This window comes from Pelodiscus sinensis, chromosome 2 (assembly GCF_049634645.1).
Source record: "Pelodiscus sinensis isolate JC-2024 chromosome 2, ASM4963464v1, whole genome shotgun sequence".
NCBI lineage: Eukaryota > Metazoa > Chordata > Testudines > Trionychidae > Pelodiscus > Pelodiscus sinensis.
Genome location: NC_134712.1, coordinates 211,025,051 through 211,048,951, shown reverse-complemented (window position 1 = coordinate 211,048,951; position 23,901 = coordinate 211,025,051). Strand labels below are relative to the sequence as shown.

General features: G+C 42.6%; 1 protein-coding gene across 4 annotated transcripts in view; it reads left to right on the top strand.

The window, feature by feature from the left end:
* Window positions 1-23,901, top strand: part of DYNC1I1 (dynein cytoplasmic 1 intermediate chain 1) — a 288,063-nt gene that overhangs the window by 241,646 nt on the left and 22,516 nt on the right. For all 4 annotated transcript variants that reach the window (XM_006114494.3, XM_006114493.3, XM_075922334.1 and 1 more), the window contains 2 exons: window positions 2,667-2,807; window positions 8,979-9,104. In XM_006114494.3, coding sequence (XP_006114556.1) covers window positions 2,667-2,807; window positions 8,979-9,104 — 267 coding nt within the window. The remainder of the gene's footprint in view (window positions 1-2,666; window positions 2,808-8,978; window positions 9,105-23,901) is intronic.

The following is a 23,901-nucleotide window of genomic DNA, read 5'->3' as shown; positions in this document are numbered from 1 at the left end:
CCATTGGAAGCTAGTGGCAAAATCTCTATTGACTCAGATATATTGAAAGCAGACCTATAAGCAATGCTCAAGGCCTGTCATGTAATTAAAAGACACTGTCATGTAATTAAAGCTGCAAATACACTGTTATAAAATCAATGGTGAATTGAAATGTTTTCATTCATTCTTTTTATATTGCAATGAAAACTCAGAGATTCCTTGGCACAGTGTGTGTGTGTGCATGTGTTTTGTGTGTGTGTGTGTGTGTGCGCACAGACACTATGGAGGAATATATACATACACACACACACATATATATATATAACCTAAACACCGCAACAATGTCTAATGCAGGATGATGGAAAGTGAAATAATCAAGAAGTAAACTCTAAGTAGAGTTGAAGCTGATCACTCTATTTTTATTGACAAATGTGAGTAAAGTGCAAAAAGAAACAGCATAATGAGTAAAAATTCAGGGTTTTTTCACTTTTAGAAATAATGGCATTATTAGTAGTGCACAAACATAAGTTTGTTAAAAATATTTTTAATTTGAAAGAATTCTTCTAAGTCAACAGCTCCTGGCCAGCAGCCCAGCAGATTCCCTTAGGCAGGCTCCTTGCCTGTGGAGCCCCTGCATGCCATTCAGTACAGCTGATTGCAGAAGGCCTGTGTGTCTCTGTGGACTGGTGCTGCTTTATGGGTGGGGGCCCCCCTCTGTGTACTGCCTGCACTGTAAGCACAGCGCAGGCAGCTCCCATTGGACGGCATGCAAAGCCCACCCCCCAGGGGCATGCAGTGTACAGAGATGAACCTGGTCTCCTCAATCGGCTGCTCTGAGCAGTGTGCAGGGGCAGGGCAGGAACAGATTCAGCCTGAGGCTCTCTCTGCGCCATGAGACAGTGGTGTGCTGGATTTGGCAGTTTGGCGGGCCAGATCCGACCCTCAGGCTGTATTTTGCCCACTCCTGTTCAAGGACCTGATCCAAATTCCTCTGTGGTCAGTGGGATTCTTTCTATTGGCTTTGGATCTGGCTCTTAAATAGCCCAAGTTGTATATGTAAAATGGCTAGTTAGTAAAATAGTTTATTAGCAAATATTACAACTGCACAAGCAATTCCATGTATTCCCAACATTAATTTAGGTTTTCTTTCCCTTGTTTTACTATCAGGACAGTGTATATGCTGCAATGACCTTTGGAGAGACCCCAGATATTTAAAAGCAGTGTAAAAATAGTTTTAGGCTTATGAGGGTCTTCAATGTGCAGTATTATTGTAGCCCAGTGAGACCCAGGATATGAGAGACACAAAGTGGGTGAACTAATATATTTTATTAGACCAACTTCTGTTAGTGAGAGAAACCTATGTTCCATTTTTCATAAACCTGTATTCAAAGATATTACCGTACCTGTATTCAAAGATATTGTGTCACTAAGGTTCTTCTGTGTACTACTTTACCTGTTACTAAAATCCCTTTACAAATGTAAGGTAGAATCCTGACTTTGAATTCTTATGTTCTCTTTCTTCCAAACTCTACCATGCCCTGCTTATAAAGACATTAATGGAATCCCAGGGAGCTGTTACAGACAGCTAACTGGATGAGGAAGCCTTTTTTTAAAAAATCCCATTGTTTAGATTTCTGTCACAGGCTCTGAGACTACTTAATTTCTTTTATCTCTGGAGTTTTCATTATCATTTAAATTTCATTTTACATTAATTGATCAGGGATTAGTGAAAGCATTATGCAAAAATTAGAATAAGAGAAGCCAGATGCGATGAATAATTCATGATGTCCAATTACATTTTATTTCTGGTGTTCTTGCAAACTTGCCTCTGACTTCCAAGGTGTTCTGAAATGACAACGTCGGCTCAGAAGAAAGCTCTAACCCTCCCCCCCCCCCCCCACACACACACATACACACACTCAATTTATGAAGAAGCTGTAGTTTCCCTGCTTCCAGCTCCTCTCCCCATTTCAAAACTGAATTGGAACCAATTTTGGACTCTCCTATCGCTAAGGGCTAGACAGATCTGAGCCGCCCGTGAAAGAAGGGGCGGCACTATCAGAACGAGAGCAAGGCTAACTGTGGAAATGACCCCATGGAGCAGGCAAAGAATTCAGCGGGGCGACCCTCTGACGCCGCCTCATCTGGGAGTCAATCTGCCCCCTTAGCAGTGTCCCGGGGCTGTCCGCAGCAAGGGCTGCAATTGGCGGCTGCAACCCGGCGAGCGCCGCTAGGTGGCAGTCGCTGCCTTTCCTGCGAGGAGCCCCTATGGGCTGCTGCTCCCCGGGAATCTCACGATCCTTATCAGGTCAGCCCACCAGCCTGATTGAGTGTGTGAGCAACATGCAAAGCGCTCTCTCGCCCAGAAACACCCCCGCCCTCCTCCCCAAGCAGGCCTGGCAGCTAATGGGCAGCAGGGCCGCGTACCTGTGTGGAATGTCTCCAGCTCTAGTTCAGCCTGCTCCCCAGCCAACCTCCTCTCCGCCCCCCTCCCGCCACTGTATTTTATTTATGCCACTGGACAGTTGTTGCACCATTAAAGCTCGAGTCCCACCTTCTGCAGGGACCTTTCATCTGGGGAAGTTTTATGACACTTGGTAAATGTGCAAAGTTTTTAATTAGACTCGCCAGACAGCCCGAGGCAGCACTAGCGCCACGAAGTCTTCATGCTTCTCTCTGCTTTACAGCACAACAAGCCGCTCTACTCCTTTGAAGACAATGCCGACTATGTCTACGATGTCATGTGGTCACCAGTGCATCCCGCGCTCTTTGCCTGTGTGGACGGGATGGGGCGCTTGGATCTGTGGAACCTGAATAATGACACCGAGGTGAGGCGGGGGAGAGGGAGGGGGGGTTAATCCTGCGAGGGCTGGTGGGGGAGGGGGGTTGTGTAAGATCCCTGCCTCTGCCTGTGGCGTAGCCCTGCTGCAACCAAACACTCTTCTCCTTGTATGCTCCGAGGCACACTGAGCCTCCCTCCACCCCACCCTGATTCAAAGATCATTGGCCTGCCCGTCTTGTATCTTTCAGGAGACGTGGCTTCAGCCTTCCTACGTATGGTTCAGGGGACTCTGATCTCCCCCTGCTTGCTCGGTTCAGGAACATTGAAACCCCCTTCCCCCCCCACACACACACCCCGTATGGTTGGGTTCCTTGCATGCTTAATGCAAGTTAAATTTACAGAGGGAGGGAGGGAGGGAAGGGAATAATGCAACCCCCGTTCCAAAAATTAAGCACAAGAGCGGCAAACAGATGATGTTTTACCTCTTTGGGAAGGATGCTTCCTCTCTTGGGATTGATTTCAAGGCAGGTTTTAAGAATCTCTCTTTCTGTGACTTTTTTTTTTTTTTTTTTGGTGCCCGGTTTCAGCGAGACATTGAAAATCTAACTAGTGGGGGAGGGGGGGTTCCCCTCATTCAGATTGACACAATTTGACAGTCCCAGTCCCAACCCCACAGACCTGCCAAGTCTCGCTCACGTGGAATGTGAGACTTCCTGCTTTGGGATCGGGTTTTAAGGTAGCTGTGTAAATCTCTCATTGGTAGGATGAAGGGTTGTTTTTATTTCATTGTTTTTATTTCTTTGTTATTAATTATTATATTTGGTTTGTTATGTCTTCAGGCCATTTCAATGGAACAATAACTCTCCTTCATAATTGTTTCCCTCCCAAATCTCCCACAAATTGTCACAGCTTGACTGCCCTGCACCAGTACCTCCAACCTGATAGCAACCTAATGATGCCCATGTGTTTCCCACCCCCTCTTAGTTTTCTTTCAACCCCATTGAAACAGAAAGGGCTACTAAGAGAACTTTTTGCAAGATGAAGTAGCAAATATTGTACTTAAAACCCCAAGCACCCTCCTTCCTAAATACAGATCGCATGTATTTTATGTTCCTCTTTAGTTCTGAGTCTGGTATAATTACAATCAGAAAATATGACTCCATATGTTTAAAAATATTTCTAGGTATAAAATGAATGAGTACAATCTTGCTTTCATTTGAATTTTCCTTTGATGAATCTTTGTTGTAAGACTCAACACTGTTGTAAATGACCAGCTTGCTTTGCTTTTACCACCGAGATTCAGAATTGGATTTTAAATGTTTTTCCATCGCCTAAGCTCAATTTGTATTCAGTACTCTGTAGTGGCACAGTATGGAAGTAGAAAACAAAGCAAAATCGACATAACAATAAGGTTCACAAATTAAAGGACACGTGATTTTCATTTTTTAAAAGAAATTTTGAGAACAAATACCAAGATTTTCCCCCATTTCCCACATTATTTCTTTAAAGTTACTTCCTTTTCTATGTCTTTCATCTAAACATGATGTGCATTTCTGCCACACTAAAATACAAGTGCTGTTTATAGTATCCAAATCATTGCTACTTGCCATAAATAAGTGTGGACAGGTAAGAGGAACAAACGCTGAAAACTGTATTGTCACGTGGAGCGGCCCTAGCTTTTGAAGTGCTCTGAGTAGGAAGTGCTGCCGCCTTTTTAATTAGAAAGCATACAGCTGGAGGATAGCCAAGAGGACTCTCCTCCGAATTTCTTTTGGGAAGGGGAGGCACATATCCTTCAGGTGTTCTCATTAATGCCACTTTCACACACAAAATGTAAAAAAACTGTTAACATTTCAAAAAGAAAAAAAAAGACCCTTTCTGATAAGATACCAGAGGTGCAATCCTGACTCCCCACTCTCCTTCCCCTGAAATCAATGGTTACTTTGCTGTTGCTTTCTGTGGCACCAGGATTTCGTTGCAAGTAATTACCATGAGCCTGGATCTCCTCCCATTGAAGTCTATGAGCTGGATCATGCCCTCCATGACCAGGATTACAGATAAATTATGAGCAAGAAAAGTCAAATGAGAATCAATAGAAATGAATTCAGAGTTTGTTCCTGCATTCTGTATACATCCAAAGCAACCAGCTGTTTCACAAAGAATATTTATTCATAAGGGTCAAAATTATCCCTTCCATAAGTGTAAATCTCTATTAAAGTTAATAGAACCTTTACAGATTTACATCAGTATGAGAGTTTTATTTTGATCTATAAAGAAAAAAACCCAGCTATTCCAGTTCTTTAGTAAGCAATGATGGAATAACTTTAAAATCTCTAGAAATCACAACTAGCAGAAACTAAATCAATGGGAGGTTTAGATTTGCAAGGAAAGAAAAGCAGATCAGATAGACAGAGTCAGTGGAAGAAATTCTTTTAAAAATTACAAAATAAGGTGATCGATGTTATCCTTTGCCAGGTAGCTTAAAATTAGCTGACAGTGATTTTCCATAGTTGACTACTAAAGACATTTGAATGTATTATTCTGTTTACTAATGAAAAATCTTTGTCAGAGTTGTATTCATTAGTCATTGCAATAAAAATGAAATGATTAACATAGGAAATTCTTGGGACTACTTAGCTGTTTTTTTTTAAAAACAAAACTTTCTAGCATTAGATGTCCAAGTATGTATAGAGATGGAGGAAAATGACAAATATATTAATAGCTTTAAATTAGATCTACTAATGAAAAGTGCGATTTAAAAGGTTGGCAATTATTATTATTATTAATAATGGTGCTTTTTGTATCTGTGTAGGATATCAGCTGCATTAATATTCAGTTATTATTTTACAACTAATGGAGAAAATATTTATTTTTAGATAATTTACCAATAAGCTTCCAATTTTTTTAAATACAACACAATTTTTACAAGTCCTCTTCTATATATTTATCTATTTCATTTTGATTTATCCAAAATGCATGGTCCTCACTGAGGATGCTTTTTGATCCAAATGACCATGGTAATGATTTGACTCTTCTCACAACCAAACTTTTAAAGGGACTGACTTAATGGCATGTAATATTCTGATTTGTAGATGTGGTTTTTGTAATAACAATAAAATCATATTACATTTATTTAACAGTAACCCCCCGCCCTACAACACTTCTTTACTCTCTGCAAATTATATTGTATTTTTGGATGTACACGTATGGCAGATTTTCAGTTAAATTTAGGATGGAAGATCCTGATTTCCCAGTAGTTTGGCCACAACATTTTTTCTCACTTGGTTTAAAGGTAGAATCAGCTTCTAGGTTATTGCTCAGTTATCTCTATTGATTACTGTTCAAGAATGATTGGTATTTTTCCACTTTGCTGCTCTATTATGTTGCTTTCAACAGTATTTTCTTGTGCATGACTTGTGTACTCTGAATCTGAAAGGATGTGGACAACATTTATTTCATTAAATAGATATGAAAGATATATCTAAAACAGCTTTTTTAACACCACATAAGCAACACAAAATTAAAGGATGAATTATTGGTTGTTTTTGAGAGGGGGGATGACTGATTTTTTAGTCTATTATCTGCTAAATTCATATGCCAAATTGGTTATAATCTGACAAGTGTCAGTTTATAATTTTAGAAAATTTATAAGGTATTTTGAAATATAACTTTAAAAACATAACTAGTGGTGTCATATAACCATTATAAGGTAAATTCAGATCTTTGAAATCTTAAATAGGCGTGTGTAATTTAAACTATCATTATTCAAATCAGTCAAATCTATTTTAAGATAATGTGGATTGACTATATTTCTCTTTGTACAAAAGAAAAAAGGATGGGTATTCAAATATTTTAGGATAATTTCACAATTGCTTTGATGATGTTAGATAAGCTTGAATGGGAACGATTTTTTACTAAACCATTAGAATATTTTAATTTATAGAACCCTGGATTGATCAACATGTCCATTGTTTATTTTTCTCTGCAACACAGCAATAATGTTATATCCACCCAAAGCAGAGGTAGAGCACATGCATGGATTTCAGCATTTTAAAGGTTTAGCTAAAATTCCATTTCTAAAACATACACCTTTGAAAGAACTTGCATATCTTTGATCTACTAATTTTCTGAGAAATAAAACTAACTGATTAAATGGATTAAATAATTGTTCTAGTGTTCAGTTTTGTCTGTTTGAAGAATTTATCACGAATTATAAAACATTATCATAGCCCTAGGAGTTAAAAGAATAGTAGAGACTTCAGTGATGAGGAGGGTGATTCATATTACCATATGGCGGTTTTTATTGATACTTTATGCCTGGTAATTGACCTAATAACTCATATTGAAACCACTGATTCCAATACACCAAATTATATACCTGAGGGATGAAGTTACAGGATATACTGTCTTTCATTGGTCATATAGCAGTGATAGGACCTAGTTTAAACAATGAAGAGAGCTCAGTGGTTTGTTTTCATTTGAATATTTCTTTAAGGGGTGGGGATGTAGTAATCTGTTTTCTCATTGCTATCCAGCATTATTTCTAAATTAGTGTGTAAGCAGATCTCTTTCAACTTCACATGTAAGGATCAAGAGCACTTTAGTGCAGTAGTTTACAGAGATGAGTATTTTGCATGCCAGCCTTATTGTTTTGAGGTACTAGTCTGGTTTTGCAGCTTTTAGACCGAAGTCTGTAACAATGGGACAGAGTGAGTTTCCAGACCGTGAGGTACTAGGTAAACAGCACCACTTTATAATAACTGTTCCACGGCAGGAGTAACTATGCATGGTTACTTGATGATAGCTGGAGTCTCCCAGGCAGTCTGCAAAGTTTCTTCTTCCTATTCTCAATGATACCTCATGCCATTTAACACTGTGGTGTAGTTAATGAACTGTACACTAAGGCTACGTCTAGACTGGCATGATTTTCCGCAAATGCTTTTAGTGGAAACGTTTTCCATTAAAAGCATTTGCAGAAAAGAGAGTCTAGATTGGGATGTGGTTTTGCGCAAGAAAGCCCCAATCGCCATTTTCGTGATCGGGGCTTTTTTGGGCAAAACAATACCACGTTGTCTACACTGGCCCTCTTGCGCAAAAGCATTTGTGCAAGAGGGCTTTTGCCCGAACGGGAGCAGTATAGCATTTCCTCAAGAAGCACTGATTTCAGACAGTAGGAAGTTAGTGTTCTTGTGGAAATTCAAGCGGCCAGTGTAGACAGCTGGCAAGTTTTTCCGCAAAAGCTGCTTTTGCAGAAAAACTTGCCAGTCTAGACGCAGCCTAACAGTATGTGCACATATACATATGTGTGTACCTTCCACTACACTGTCTTACTTTAGCAGACAGCCTTGCATTTACACTTACTCTTATTAACATAAATACATCGACCTAATAAAATGTATTGAATTTTTGTAACATATTCATTGGTGTGAAATTTTGGGTGAAAATCAGTAAAAACAGAATAATAGTTTTTTGTGAAATCCAGGACTTTTCTGGTAAAAATCAATAAAAACTGATAATAGCTTTTGAAAACATGTTTTTTGTTTGTTTTGGGGTTTTTTGTTGTTGTTGTTGGTAAAAATTCATAAAAACTGAAAAGCAAAGGCTTTATGTATGAGGCACACTAGAGCCTACCATTGAGGCAGAAATTTAAAAAATGGGAAAGAATAGTACAGAAACTACAAATGTTTAGAACTGATTTTTTTCTGTTTCTGTCCTACCACCAAAATACAAAACTACAACCAAAACATTGACATAGGTCAGTAAAATATGGTTTTCATACACTCTGCTACTGTTCTATGAATTTTCAAACCTTGTTTTAGTGCTATTTTAGGCTTATGAATCCTGAAATTCAGTTGACTCTTAACTCATTTCTTGATCAGAAGTCAGTGCATATTGAGAAACAAGCTGCTATAGTTCTGTATGTCTCCAGTCAGGAAAAAAAATTTTTGTGTCAGTCACTGCCCATTTACTATGAAAAAGTCTCCCTCATGCCTCCCAAACAGTCTGTCTCATTCTTCCCACCTCCCATAACTCAGTAAAGCATGTGACTGAAGAAACAATTAATCTTTTTTTTCTTCCCCTATACAAGGGATGTATGTTAGCTCAAGTAATTCTAGGGGACTTGTGATTCATCCACTGAAACAATAACATTCTATACTGACACAGTTGATTCACTTGCAGCATGTGTGCATTGTCATCATTATTGTTGATTCAATAGGTTCCAACAGCCAGTGTGACAATTGAAGGAGCTTCTGCCCTCAATCGAGTCCGTTGGGCCCAGGGTGGAAAAGAGGTAGCAGTTGGAGACTCAGAAGGTCGCATCTGGATTTATGATGTTGGAGAGGTACTTGTGGTGTTTTTTTATTTTTATTTATTTAATGCTTGTTTTAGTTTCCAAAATTTGTCACTCCACTAAACGTTACAAAACGTCATACATTTATGTGCATGAAAAGTATGTTTCCCATTGATGATCCAGGTGGATTTGAATGGTTTCCTTATTTGATTTGGAATTCTACACAACGTTGAAATGCACCTTTAAAAACAGCTAAGTGTAGCTGTTTGATGCCAGAGATGAAGATAAAATCTTGTTCAAAAGTCTTGTGATTTATTCTCACTATATGTTTTAATATCAAAAAGTGTTTCATTTTTGGCTACATTTACTAGGGATAAAAGACTATAAAACATTACAGTATGAAATGTTACAGAAGATATATAATGTTCTAAACACTCTCCTGTAGGATTCACCCTTGCATTAACTCAGATTTTGAGACTCATTCCACTTTGTCTACAGATACAGATTTGACTCATCATGACCTGTAAAGCACCAGTCAGGATCCCTGATACAATTGCCTAAATAGTTACAATGGCTCCAACAACAGAAAACTGAGAGGTGGTGGTTTGGAGGGTTAGCAGATGTGCATGCAGTGTGAAATAGCAGGATAAATATTCCATGTTTTAAGGCTGTTTTCAATTTCCCCCACTACATACTACAAAAACTAAGCTGAAATATGCCGTGCATGGATGGAGCCTGCCTCTTTGTTGATGAATGCAGTATGAAATGTTCAGCCTGCATTGCAATTCTTTGGAATAGTCAAGGGTGACTCGCTGAGCAATCAGCCTTTATGTAGAGAATTTGTTTTTTGTCATTATCTGTGATAGGATACGGGAGTGTGCATCTCTACACAGTAGGGAAACATTACAGAATACATTGAGTATTATCTGTAACTCACATAAAGCGATTTTATGGCCCAGAGCAAAATTGCTTGAGCATGACTCATATTTTTGGATTGCATATGCTTTTGCAGGAGGTGCCTTTCCTCACAAATGGCTGCTGAAACTTCTTGCTATATAATTTCTAAATTGTCTAAAGTTATTACACTCAAATTTCCACGGCAGTGCTGGCAGGGCAGGCTGTTTTATTTATTTATTACTTTTGTATTATTTCTCTGAGGTGAATTCCCCCCTCCACTCCCTCCAAGACTATTTTTGCAGTATTTGCAGTGACAATGCAGTCTGGTCTTGTCTATTGTCTAGAGTCTAGACAATGTCTCTTTGACATATCGTACCCCAAACCATTCATAAGGTTGTTCCTCTCTGCAAGATTAATCATGAGAAAGTGGACTTTATCCAGAGGGAGAAATATTTACCTTTCTTTGGTCTTTTTTCTGCATAACCAGAAAAAATCCCACCTGCAAAATACATCACAGGGGTACATTCCTCATGAAGGGGAAAAAAAGGCAGAGAATAATCAGTGTTCAGCTATGTGAGTCCAGATCAGTGTTGTATAATGTACACCAGTGATACACAGATCTCTGTGGATCAGGAGCCAAATTAGCAATCAGCATTCCCCAAAAGAAGCCAGAGTAGTGTGAATTCATTGTTTCATTTATTATAGTACTATTCATATTTACACAGTATGATGGGAAATGTTGAGTGTTTATATATATATATAAACTAAATATTTCCCATCATTATATATATATATATAATCTGTCTCATAGCAAATAAGTTAATAACTTATTGCAAGTTGATAATGTAATTGGTTAATTACTTAGCAAAAGCATCCTGATTGGTTGATGATAGACTGGTTAATAATTAAATCAGTGTTTTAATACCATGTGCTGCAAAGAGCCACAGGAGACAGGTTAAAGAGTCACTTGCAGCTGGTTAGACCCAGTCTGAGTATTACTAATGGAGACTTAGGTGCTGACCTTGCAGTCTGCTCTCCTTGAGATGATCCCAGTGCCCATACAGAACCCCAATAATTTTGGCAGGATTCTGCTCTGGTGTCAGTTTCCTTTCATCGGCAGGAACGGGGCACAAGAGCACATGGACCACTTCACCCTTATGTTTCTAACAAGGGAGCTAACAAGATATTTTGTTGCCCTGCTTTTTTCATGGTAAAACTCTTCATTTTGACCACGTTTGTCTCTGTAATAATTCCAAGAGCTTTAGAAGTTAGGGGGAGGTCCAGGTTGAACATTAGGAAAAACTATTTCACTAGTAGGGTGGTGAAGCACTGGAATGTGTTAGCTAGGGAGGCGGTGGAATCTCCATCCATAGAGGTTTTTAAATCTCGGCTTGACAAAGCCTTGGCTGGGTTGATTTAATTAGGATTGGTTCTGCTTTGGGCAGGGGGCTGGACTTGATGACCTCCTGAGGTCTCTTCCAGCTCTATGATTCTATGATTCTAAGTCCTTTCTGATGCAGTAATATTAATACTAATTCCTGTTCAGCCATTTCCATCAGTAGATCACAAAGTGTTTTATAAAGGAAGTCAATATGATGATCCCCATTTTACAGATGGGGAAATGGAGGAATAGCAAGGATTCCCCTCCCTCCCCAACCTCCACCCATACAGTTACTGCTTCATTGATGCCCATTTCTGCTTTTAAAAAATTATATAAAGGGTTAGTGATACCCTGCCGGGCAGTGTCTGTCACTACAGCTGGCCTAGGTCAGATGCAGACACGCAACAGTCAGAGTGCCAGTTGAAATCACAAACAGGGATTCATACTGGTGGCCCTGTGGGCAGAAGTTGAAGATAGTGAATAACAGCAGCTTAGTTTATTACATCCCCATGTCAGTTTATAAAAATAATTCAGATGTAGGTACAGTATAGTTCAGAGGTGGGCAATAATTTCTGATGGGGGCACTCCAAAATTTTGGTAAGTGGTCAACGGCTGCATTTTTCCATTATATTAATGGAGGAGGTGCTGGGTCTGGGATGGAGGTTGGGTGCAGTAAGGTATTAGGGTGCTATAATATACCAGGTAGGTCTGAGGCACTGCTGAGAGTGTCAAATCAGGGTGAATTGCTCAAAACTAAGGCTGATTACAGCCCCAGGCTGGGGTCCTTCCCTATAAGTCACCAAACCAGTCACACAGAGCTCTCCAGCTGCCACTTTGGCCAGCAAGAAGCCTCACAAGCAAAACCCCTTAGACACCCCAGCATTCTCTGTGCCACCAGCAGCACCTGTCCTTACACAGGTGAGAGGTTATAAAACCAATCTCACCAACTCGGAACAGGTTCTCCCAGTCCCAAAGGACCAACTACAGTCCCAGGTCAATTCATATCTCAGATCTTACCCAAAGAGCATGCTTTGCCAATCCATTAGAATCTAAAATCTAAAGGTTTATTAATAAAAGAAAGACAAGGTTGAGATTGTGAAGGAGAATACGTTACATGCACCAATCACCAAGTTCATGATGCAGGCTCTTAGCAGAGATGTAACAAACTGCCAGTTTAAAAGTCTCTGGTGAACACCTTATGGTAGGATGAATTGATAAATCATTCTGGGCCTTCTGTCCTTATCAGTGGTGCCTCTGGAATGGAGGGCAGGAGTGAAGAGCATGAGACTTTTATATTTCTGCCTAGGTGGAGGGAAAACCCATTCCTCTTTTGGGTGCTGGTTCCTCCCAAAATGGGCTGATCACATGACCCACAAACCAGTTTCTATCCCTGTTAGGCAAGAAGTCATAGAATCTCAGGTGTGTCCTTCTCAGGCAAGGGGCCATTGTTTGCTCCTTGGGTGTCAATTGGCAACATTTAGAGCCATTGTACATGCAGTAGTGAGTAACCTCCCCTCCTAGCAGAAAACATTTAAAATATAAATACAAAGCTTGTATTTATAACTTTCTACACACAGATTGTACAAATACATGAGTAGCCTAGACAGAGTCAGCATAGCATAAGCTTTCATTTGACCTCTCACATGGCCCACTTTGCACTGAATTTGGGGCAAACACACACCAGCGGCAGGGCCGGACGGAGGCATTGGTGAGCCGGGCAGCTGCCCAGGGCGCCAACCGATGGGGGGTGACTGATGGCAGCTGTAAGGGGCGCATGGCATCCCTTACAGCTGCCATCAGGTGCCGCGCGCCCTGCTCCAGCAGCGCCGGCCTGCCCGCATCCCCGCGGCACCGGCCAGCAACGCCCTTCCCCCCACAGCCGTGGGGCCCTACGCAGCCCAGCGCATGCGCCAGCAGCAACAACCGGGCCAGACTGGGCCATGCTTGCACTGTGCGCCCTAGGGGCAGGCTCCGGGCTGCGCGCCAGCGACTGTAACCGGGCTCCACATGCACCGTGCGCCCTGGGGGTGGGCCTGTGCCCCCTAGGGGGCAGGCCCACTCCCCATGGGTGGGCCCGCACATGCGTTGTGCACCGGAGGTGGCGCCGCGTGCCCGTGGCACCAGAATACCTTGGGCTGGCCCTGACCAGCGGGTAAAATTATCTGCCTGCTCCCATTAAAACACAATAATGTGACAGGTACAGAAGGGGGCGTGGGGTCTGGGAGGGAGTTTGGGTGAAGGAGGTGGTTGTGATCTAGGGCCCTGGACTAGGGTGCAGGGGTTTGGGTTGTAACCTAGGGCGTGAGGGGGTTGTGACCTGGGGCAGGGAATTGGGGGTGCAGGAGGGATAGCGGTTTGTGTTGTAACCTAGGGCAAGAGGAGGTTGTGACCTGGGGCAGAGGACTGGGGTGCAGGAGGGATACAAGGGTTTGGGATGTGACCTAGGGCAGGTGGGGGTTGTGACCTGGGGCAAGGCATTGGGGTGCAGGATCTTGGAGGGGTATGGGTTCAGGAGAGGGACATAGGGGTTTGGCTTATGTGGGGTAGCGGTAAGAGTGGGGGGCAGAGGGTTGGGAAGAGGAGGAGGCTTACCTGGGTAACTCATGGCCAGCAGCCCAACAGGCTGCCCAGGCAGCGTCCCTGCCCCAGCACAAGCTGCAGGGGCCATGTGCACTGGTGAATAAGGGGGGAAGTGGGGCTTTGTGTGCTGCTTGTTCTTCAAACAGGCAGCTCCCATTGGCCAATTTCTGGCCAATGGGATTGTGCTGGGGGTGGCAGCAGCACATGAAGCATCTCTCTCCTTCCTCTGAGCTCACAGCTGAGGAAGAGGAATGGCTTCGGCAGCTGCTTTTCTGAGCAATGTGGGGAGCACGTGGCAAGCAGGGAGTCTGCCTGAGGCTCCCTGCTGCATCCACGGGCTGGATCCAGCCCCTGGGCCATATTTTGCCAAGCCCTGAGTTAGGGCCTGATCTAACTACTGTTGAAGCCAGAAATATAATTGGTCCTTAATAAAGGCCTGGTTCAGGAAAATATGTATGCAACCTTGTCAGCTGTATGAACAGTAGCAAACTGTGGACACTGACTTCCTGGCAGGTTGCCTTATCAAAGGTAAAATGAAGCCTGCCCCAAAAAAAAGAAAAACAGGAGGGAAAACATAATGATTGTGGGAGCTCACCGCCTTGCCATTCCAGTCCTGTACCTCCTTCCCTTTCCTTCGAACCCATCTGTCGCACTGCCACACAGAGCATAGGAGTTCCTGTAACTTCAAGGCTGAAAAAACATGCCCCTGGTGACACCCTCAAAGCTGTCAGTCTTACCAGAGCCAAATAATTCTGTGCATATTGGACTATCTAATTCCAATCTAAACGTCTCATGCCCTCTTGCTGCCCAGATCGATTGTCTAATGACTCTCGAGATTTACTCCTCTCTGAAGTATTTGAGTGTCTCTGTGAGGGATCAGTCCTGTACCTCTGTAGTCAGTGGGAGCTTTACAATTGTTTGAATGGGAACAGGCCCTTAACCAGGAGCATTGTCTCCATTACAGGAGTGCTCGTGTGCAGCTTTCCTCTTTTCTTCAGCCTATGGGGAGGGACACATGGGACCTCCTATCTTGTGCATGGGCCTCTTGGGATCTGCCCTCCCTGTCCATCTTTTAAAATTGTAGGTCCTGGCTGTTGCCACATGGCTTTTCCCTTCTTTTCAGTGGCTGACTTCTGAAACTGAGCTGTCAACAGAGATCATGGGCCCTTTTAACTAACTGATAAGACATCATAATCAGCATTAACTAATGCCAGAGAACTGTGCTCTGAAGCAAAAAGAGTCTCTAGGACAGTGTTTCTTAAACTTTTCAAGATGGAGGGACACCAAACAAGATTTTTTTTTATGAGGAACACCAAGGACTTTTTGTTGGGGAGGGGAGAGAAAGAGGAGGGGCCCGGGAAAAGTTATTGAGGAAAAAAAAGAAAAATGGAGTCCGGGGGAAAGTTATTGAGGGAGGAAAAAAAGTCACCTGTCCCTTTAAGGGTGGCCATTTTGAATTCTGTTGTTCTCCACAACACATCTCCGATTGCCTCGCAGCACACTGGTGTGCCATGGAACACAGTTTAAGAAACACTGCTCTAGGATTACATAACTCAGGAGGCTGCTTTGCAAAGATCCTACATATATTTAGCAAAAATAGTCATTTACCATATTTTTCATATTTGTCCAGTTTTTAATACCTGCCCTATTGTAGTCCAGGAACTACATCGGATCACCCATAATGTTGGTAAATGGTGGTTTCTTAGGCCCACAATCCTAGAAAGATGTTAATAAATTGGAGAACATTCAGAGAAGAGCTATGAGAATGATTTAAGATTTAGAAAACCTACCTTCTTAGTGATAGATTCAAGGAATTTAATCTTTTTGACTCACAATGGGAAGGTTATGGGATGACTTGATTAGTCACAGGTGGAAGAAATGTTTAATAAATGGACTTTTCAGTCTAGTGTCAAAAGGAATAACCTGATCCAATGGCTGGAAGTTGAAGCTAGACAAATTCTGGCTGGAAATAAAGTGTCCATTTTTAACAGTGAAAGTGGTTTTACCAGTTGTGGTAGATTCACTATCACTGAATATTTTTAAATCAAGATGAGATGGTTTTTTTAAAGCTACACTCAAATAATTATTTTAGGGGAGTTGTATTGCTTGTGGTACACAGGAGGTCAGACTCACAACATGATCACTGTGCTCCCTTTTTGCCTGGGAATCTTTGAATTTAAAAAAGAAGTGAACATATGCTGAGTGGAGCAACACTGTCAAAAAGAACTGTGATGTTTAAAATCATGTTTCTTAAAATATTAAAATCAGTCTTGTCTTACAGAAATGAACTGGGGCAAAAAAAATTTGTGTGTCAAATTTGGGGCAAAGCAAAAAAGCTATTTTGATATCAAATCACTGAGAAAAATGAAAGTGATGAGTGCTTACCTTGTGTGACCGCGCCGTCGCTTGATTCTGGTCCGCTGTGTCTTTGGGTGCAATCACCCCGCTCAACCAATTCTGGGGGATCCGCGAACCCAGGGGTTGTTTGCCCCTCTGCGTGGGAGCTCTTCCCCGTGGTCTCGACTGGAGACTCCCTCTCTCCAGTGCTGGAGTGACTCTAGGCTCCCTACGGTGGCGGGAGGAGAGGGGGACCCGGGCCCACCCTCTCCTCCAGGTCCCAGCCCGGGGCCTTAAGCACAAGGGTCTACTTGCTCTCTGTGAGATAGACGTGGGATACACTCCCGAAACACGTCTACCCACGGCGCCAAAAGGGCCCCGCCCCGGGCTGCTTCCTCCCCCCCCCCATGTATCCCACCATCCTTCCCGTGGGGCCCCCGGAGCTTACTGTGATGTAGTCGCCCAACGGAGGAGGCGTCTGCTCTCCGCAGCAGGTTCCGGGGCCGTCAATAGCCCGCGTCTGTGCGGGTCCTCGGTCTCTGGGGATTCGTGTCAGGTCACTGGATTCCCTGGGGGGCAGCGTTACCCTGCCCCTGGCCCCAAGCCTCTCTGGAGCCGGCCTCAGGAAGCGCCCCCCTCCATGCTGCCGGCGGACCCATTTTAAATGGCCCGCAGGAGATGACGTGCTCCCAGCGCATCACCCCTCCTGCGTCGGTGCTTGCTCCCCCGCCCCGTTCGGCCCATCAGTCCCAGTGTTCACCCTTGGCGGACGCACGCCGGGAGCCGGGTTAGCCGCAGTGTGGTTTCTCAGCCGCGGGGGAAGTCCCTGCGGCCGATGCCCGCTGCGCGCCAGCTCCCGATAGCCGGGTGTTGCGGCCGGGGTCACTGCCTTCCCCAGCCCCCCTCCGTGCTCCTTCATGCGGGCCGCCTTCAGCCCATCACACCTTGTTAATTCTATCACTGTGTGTATTCTAGAGGGCAGTAGAATTTGCATCAGTGATTTCTAAGTAAAATATGTGTTATAAAGAGAGAGTCTTATATGACCTACCTGCAAACACTAGATCCAGGCTCATGCCTGCATTTCTTGGGCTATATCTATACTGTGGGTTTTTTTTTGGGAGTATCCCAGAAAAACTCTGCTGCATCCAGTGAATGTATCTGCTCTTCTGCATTTTTTTTTTTTTTTTTTTTTTTTTTTGCAGAAGAGCAGATGCGCTCTTTTGGAAGCCCTATCTTCCTCCTCCATGAGGAAGAAGGGCTCTTCCGAAAAAGAGTTTTTTTCTGAAATTTGGCCCAATGTAGATGTTCGGAAAAGCATCTTCTGAAAAAGCTATTGGAAAAAGGTACGCAAATAGCAAAGCACATTTTACGTACCTTTTTCCAATAAAGCCCCGTAGTGTAGACATAGCCTTGTTCAGTCAGAATTCCCTTTAAGATCCTGGATGTTCTTTCCGAGTAAGGACTTTAGGATAAGGCCTTTTTGTTTTGACAGATCATCCATCCATAGTCTTTATGACATCACAAGTGACAGAAACATGAGTGATGAGACACAGATATTGAGTTAAAAATAATGCTGATATTTTCAGTTAAACCAGATAATGTTGTCTTTTACAGGATGTACTTTTAGTTGTTTGATTTCAGCATCGTGTCTGAAAATAACCGAACACATTTATTTTCACAGTGAGGGGTCTATTTTCTCCTCCATGGTTGTGTTTTACGCCCATTAGCATTAATGGGAGTCATGCACATGCTTCCAAAGGAGAAGAGACTTAGATAATCCGTATATATATGCACATGGATAGTGGTTTGAGAGAGCTACTTGTAGATCAGTAGCTGAGGGCTTAAAATGTTTTAAAAAAAACCAGATTGTTTCAATGTGGCAGGATCTTAAATATGTTTAATTTAGTCCAAGGCTACAACCAGTCATTGTAAATTAGTGTTCGTTTATGTTAGATCAGAATATATTCACTTTCACAGGACTCATAATTGTGATATATATATTTTAAAAGACTCTATGTAAAATATACCATCAATCAAGTTAGCTTCTGTAGTCTTATGGCTTCTTTACTCCGTAGCCAGGACTCTATATGATAACAATTGATTTTAGAACATGGACCATTGATTGTAGATTTATTCACATGCCCTGGTGACTGATAGTTAGACTTAACTGCCTGTCTCTTTTGTAGCTATATTTTATAGAAAACTTGCTTCCATTGTGCATGCTCCAGAGAGGTTAAACAGCCGCCACTGTCAGAAATATTCTCTATCAACCATCTTCAAGGCTTATCTGAGAATGTTGTTTGTAGGTCCAGTTGTGAAAGCAGCAATTTCTCTTCCACCTTCCATTATTTCTCCCCCCACCTCCATTAATCCTTTCAGGGGAAGTTTTTGTTTGTCTGAATAAACAAAATAGAACTTTCAAATCAATCTTTTATTAGTAATAGTAATAAAAGATAGAACTTGTCCGGGGTAGGGAAGGAAAAGTGTTTTTATCACAAGGAGAGAAATTATGATCTTGAAGAGTGAAGTTGTAATCTATGTGCAGATTTTTTCCATCCAGGTGCAGAATAATTTTTTATGTGCACTGAGGCATGTGTGAATGTGCACCAACAGAAGAAAAAAATTAGCTGTGGGTGCTCTGCTAATGAGCTGGGCAGCGTTTGAATTTCTTGTGAGTAGCCACACCAGTGCACAGCTTACAGGAAACACTGCATGTGACTTGTTTCATTTGACCTGATGGAAATATCAAGTGGTCGCATTTGTTTGGCAGTGTTATTAGACAGGGTTGGTGTTAGGGTCAGTAGCAATTAGGGTTCCAACTGGATTAAAATAAGGCATGAGATTGCCCAGGCTCCACCCACAAAATGAGCCCACTCTCTGGCGATGCCAAAAAAAGCAATCACTCACAATAAACAGTGCAGATCTTCATAAAAAGATAACCTCAGTTTTTTCTTGCATGCTTTGATAAGCAGTGAAATGATTAACAATGGTGATATTTAAATCCTTTATGTAAGCTGGGGAATGGTCCCGCTATTGTGGGGAACATCCCAAGCCCCTTGACCCCAATCCCCATGCTTACCTGGTTCCCCAAGGCTGCCGGCACAAAATGGCTGCCAGCCAAAAGACCTAGGGGAAGCAATGCTCAACCGCTTCTCTGTTCCTATCCCTGCAATCACTCTTAAAGGAGACATGCTGTTTTGTTTTAGTGATACTTTATTTTAATTTTTTTTGGTCTCCCCCCGCCGTTTTTTTCCCTCATTCAACAGAATTTTTTCCCTTTTTGGGGTGTGTGTGTGTTTGGTATTTTTGTTTCACCCACCTGGCAACCCTAAGTGGTTTATATATGGTTCACATTCTGAAATGCAGATTTGCCACTTTAAGGACCAGAGATTTTATCATTTTTAAATGAAGCAAAGCTTAGATTCTGGAGGTCAAGAAGGCAGCTACCAAAGGGGGAAAAGGACCAGCTCAGCCAGCCACTACAGATCAGTTCAGTTCAGTCCAGTCCCTGATTGCGGAGATGTTAATGCAGCCCAGAGAAAAAGGTAACTCCACTGAGTGCTTCATGTGCAGGCTGAAAAGCATGGAAAAAATAAAAAAGAACAAAAAGTTCAGGAAAGAGGTGGAAAATGTGAGGTGAATATCATCTCTTCAACACCTGGAGCATGAAGAGAGAAAGTAAGAGCAGTTATTGGTCAAATGTCACAGTAAGGTGGGAACAAAACCTAAAGAGGAAGTCCTCTTCCCAAGATGGTGACCTGTATCAGGCCTGTATACAGGAATTTCTATGTGGGGGGTGGATTTTTTGTAAATGTGGACCGCAACGTGTGAATGCACTCCCCGTGAACCTCTAAGTAGACGGGAAAATCAGCCCCAGCCTTCCCCCAGCTGGCCAGAGCATGGGGGAGGGAAGGCTTGGGTAACGCATTGCTCCTGCCTCCTTCTGTCTGGCTGGATCATGCTTACTTAGGGAGCCACAGGGGGTTCACAGTCTTTGCACCCTTCCCCATGTACGGGCCTGTGTATAACTGCATTGTGCTCAGACCTCTGGGATGATGCTGCGAGGCATGGCTTGTGGGTGGGGCAGTAGCATGCCAGCAAACTGATGGAGTTGTAAACAGTGGCATAGATAGGAGAGCAGATTTGGGTGGCTTTCAACTTATGATGGACAATGAGCAAAGGTCTGATGTCACGGCCAGTCATTTATATTGCACACTGTTCTATGACTGTGTAGTATATTGTTGCATATTGTATCACATTTGAATGCCGTGAGCAGGATTGTCGGGATGGGTAGGTGAGACCAGGGACTTACGTGTAGGGAGTCTGGGGGCAGAGCTGGTCAATGGAGAGGAATAGGTCACTTAGCTGCACAGGCAGGCATGGGTGAAGCAGAGATAGGCTGGAGGAAGTTGGTTGGCACCTGCTTGTGTCCCAGTTCTTGTTGAAGTTGCAGCTCTGAGTGGAAGAACCATAGGGCTGGCTGGGCTGCAGTTCTCTACACTTTGCTGGACACAACATTGTGCAGATAGGCTAGGAGCCACCTACTATTGACCTAGCAGTTCCTGATCCACAACTAGCTTCTGCACTCTCACAAGCTGATATCTGTGTGGATCAGGGTATATGGGCAGTGTTGGCCATTCTGCTCCACTGAAGTCAGGGATACAAATTTTTTTTTACCCCAATGGCAGGTGATTCAGACCCTAAATTTTGTTCTATGGATTGTGAAGTTAAGAGCAGAGAAGAGGGAACCATTGGGAGGGGCTAGCATTCCACATGTTTACCCTGAGTTCCACAGATTTCACCATGGATCTTGGGTCCTCCATGTAGTCACAACAAGGATTTCCTCTCTGCAGCTAAAATCCTCTCTACCCCCAGGGAATGAGCTATCTGTATGTATGCCTTGTGACACAATTTACAGTGGTTTAAGAAAGGCATTTTTGCTGCAAAACTGACATTGTGTTCCACATTTCCAAAGGCTTTCTGACAAACATCGAAGATGAAACACTGGAATTAAAAATAACTTAGACTGTCTGACAGCAGTTTTAACCTAGATATGACTGCTGGAAAAAGGTCTGAAGAACTATTTTAATTTTTCCCCAGGTTTGCAATGCAATTGGAGACTTAAAAAAAGGGAGGGTGTAGGGGGGCTCATAGAGAAGAAAAGACAGAATACAGCAAATGCTTATTTTTTTCACATGGCTTACGCTTATGCAGTGATCATTTGCTTTATATGAAAAAGTGAGCAGTATCCCATGCCTACTTATTCATATTTTGAATGGAAATAGTTGCACCAATGACTGATATATCTAGTCTTCACAAAGGTATTTTTGAAGTAGCTTAAGAACTCCCTAATGAAAAAAATGCACTGGTTTGAAACCAGTCAATTTAATTACTGTGTTTTATGAAAGCCATTACCCTTTGCTGATTACTAGAGTGATAAAATCTTTAAGCTTTGGTAACCCCCCATAGGGGGTGAGCTGATCTAAGTAGCGCAAAGTCCAGTCATTATCACCCTAAATACTTGTGTTTCTCATTACAATATTCATTACCGTAGGTTACTTTGGATGCTTTGAGGTCCTCTTGTAACCATTGGTGTGTTTCCCCAGTGGAAAAAAAACGTTGTATTAAGTTAATACCTAATATTTAAATCTGTTTTCCAGATTCATATAGGTCTTTTCCATATACATTCACAAATACTAGTGTGTGGGTATACATAGGAGTAATGTCCATGTCTTAAATAGCAGATGAATGTGATTTATTTATCTTTAATCATCTGAGAGCCTCATATTCATGTATAGGTTTTGTTCTCATGACACCTTTCTGCACTAGTGAAGTATTATGCTCATTTTACAAATGGGCAACTGAGGCACAAGGACACCCAGGAAGTGTACAGCTAGCCTGGGAACTGAACCTTGGTACCAGGCCCATGCCCTGTCCACTAGACCATCTTTCCCTGCCTTTTCTTTCGTACTACCTTGCCTGTACTCTGCCCTGTTTACTCATGTAAACTCACACTCCTTCTAGTGCCTAACCTTTGAGCAGCTTCAAACAGCTGCCTTTGTTTTCATGGTGATCTGCTAAAGCCTTTTTTAAAAACTCAGAATTGTGTTCATATCAGCATAGGTGCTGGGGGTGCTCCTGCAACCCCTGCTCCAAGTGATTGCCATTATATACACGGTTTACAGTTTAGCTAAATGAGTCTCAGCACCCCGCTTGTAAAAATTGTTCCAGACCAGCACCTGTATGTGTCATTTTTTTGTTTTTGTTTTAAATCTGTATACATGGAGGTTTCTAACAATATTTTGTTTCTTTACCATATCAGTAGGAGGAATGTTCATTCTTACCTTCTGTGGCTTTGCTGAAGGTCTCCTTGGGAGTCTCAGGCAGAGTTCCCTGTAAGCTGAGCAGTTGGGCAGCCACCCAGGAGAGATTCAAATGTCACCTCGATGATTGGCAAAGCACCCACAGCCGGCAGAATGTGGTGCACAACCACACATGCCTTGGTGCACATAATAAATTTTATTCTGCACATGAATGGGAAAAATTAGAGGGAACATTGGTCTTAGGGAACGTCTAAGGTGAGCGTTTATGCCTAAATGGCAGGAAGGAAGCCGGACTCTGTAAGAAAGATATCCTTTCTCTCAGATGTTAGGTATTGGAGTAAAAGAGGCATTAACAAAAACAACAAATTCAGGTGTTAAACAGTCTGATTAAAGCCCTTTTGACTATCAAATGCTTAGCTTTCAGTCCCTATTTATACAACTTGTCATTTGTTCTCCAGATATAACATTTTACAAGGGTACCAGAGAGTTTGCCAGGGGGAGACAAGTTTGGACTTCTAATATGAAACAAGAAGAAATCCCCTAGTCTTCTTGCTACCTGATACAGATGCAAATAAAGGCTCAGCCCCAATTTTTTCGTTATAATGCCACATTTAAAACAGCCCCATGTTTCTTATTTTCATCACAAAGGTCCAGAACCTCCCCTGTGGAGGGGAAGAGAGCGAACATGTGACAAATATTAATCATGTAGCTTCCTGCACTGCTAGAAAGTATTCAGATGCTGTGGGAGAAGAGAACATAGACGGGGGAGGGGAGGATGGTATTCTGTCTGTAAAATCAGCCAGAGGAAGAGAAAAGTCACAGATACTGTCCCACTTCACCCAGCCTGGAGGTGCGGGGCAAAGGAAAAGATTTGCCCCCTTGCAGAAAAGGCTAGCTACAAACCTGGCACATCCTTTTCTCTGGAAGCTCTGTGTATTTGCATTTGCTTGGGCCCCACTGGGGCGCCCCAGCTGTCGCTGCCCTGAAGTCCTGTGGGAAGCTCTGTGAAAAAATAATATAGTCCCTGGCTTTCCTGCATAGAGGAGATATAATGGCTGCCTCACCCAGTCTCCAGTCCTGCAGCACTGACACGGGGCGGGTAGCATTAAATGTAGCTTAGCAGCTGAATGATGACAGTGAAAACATTCACCTTCAAATGATCAGTTAGTGTACAGGAATAATAAAAAATTCACAGGACAATTTCCCCCCTCCCATACATTGTAAAAACCACTGTGGATGGGTATGCATCACCCCTATTTTAAATTTTAAGTTTTAACCTAATATAGAGTTGTTCCACTGGGCAAACCCACCGATGCTCAGGCAAAAACTA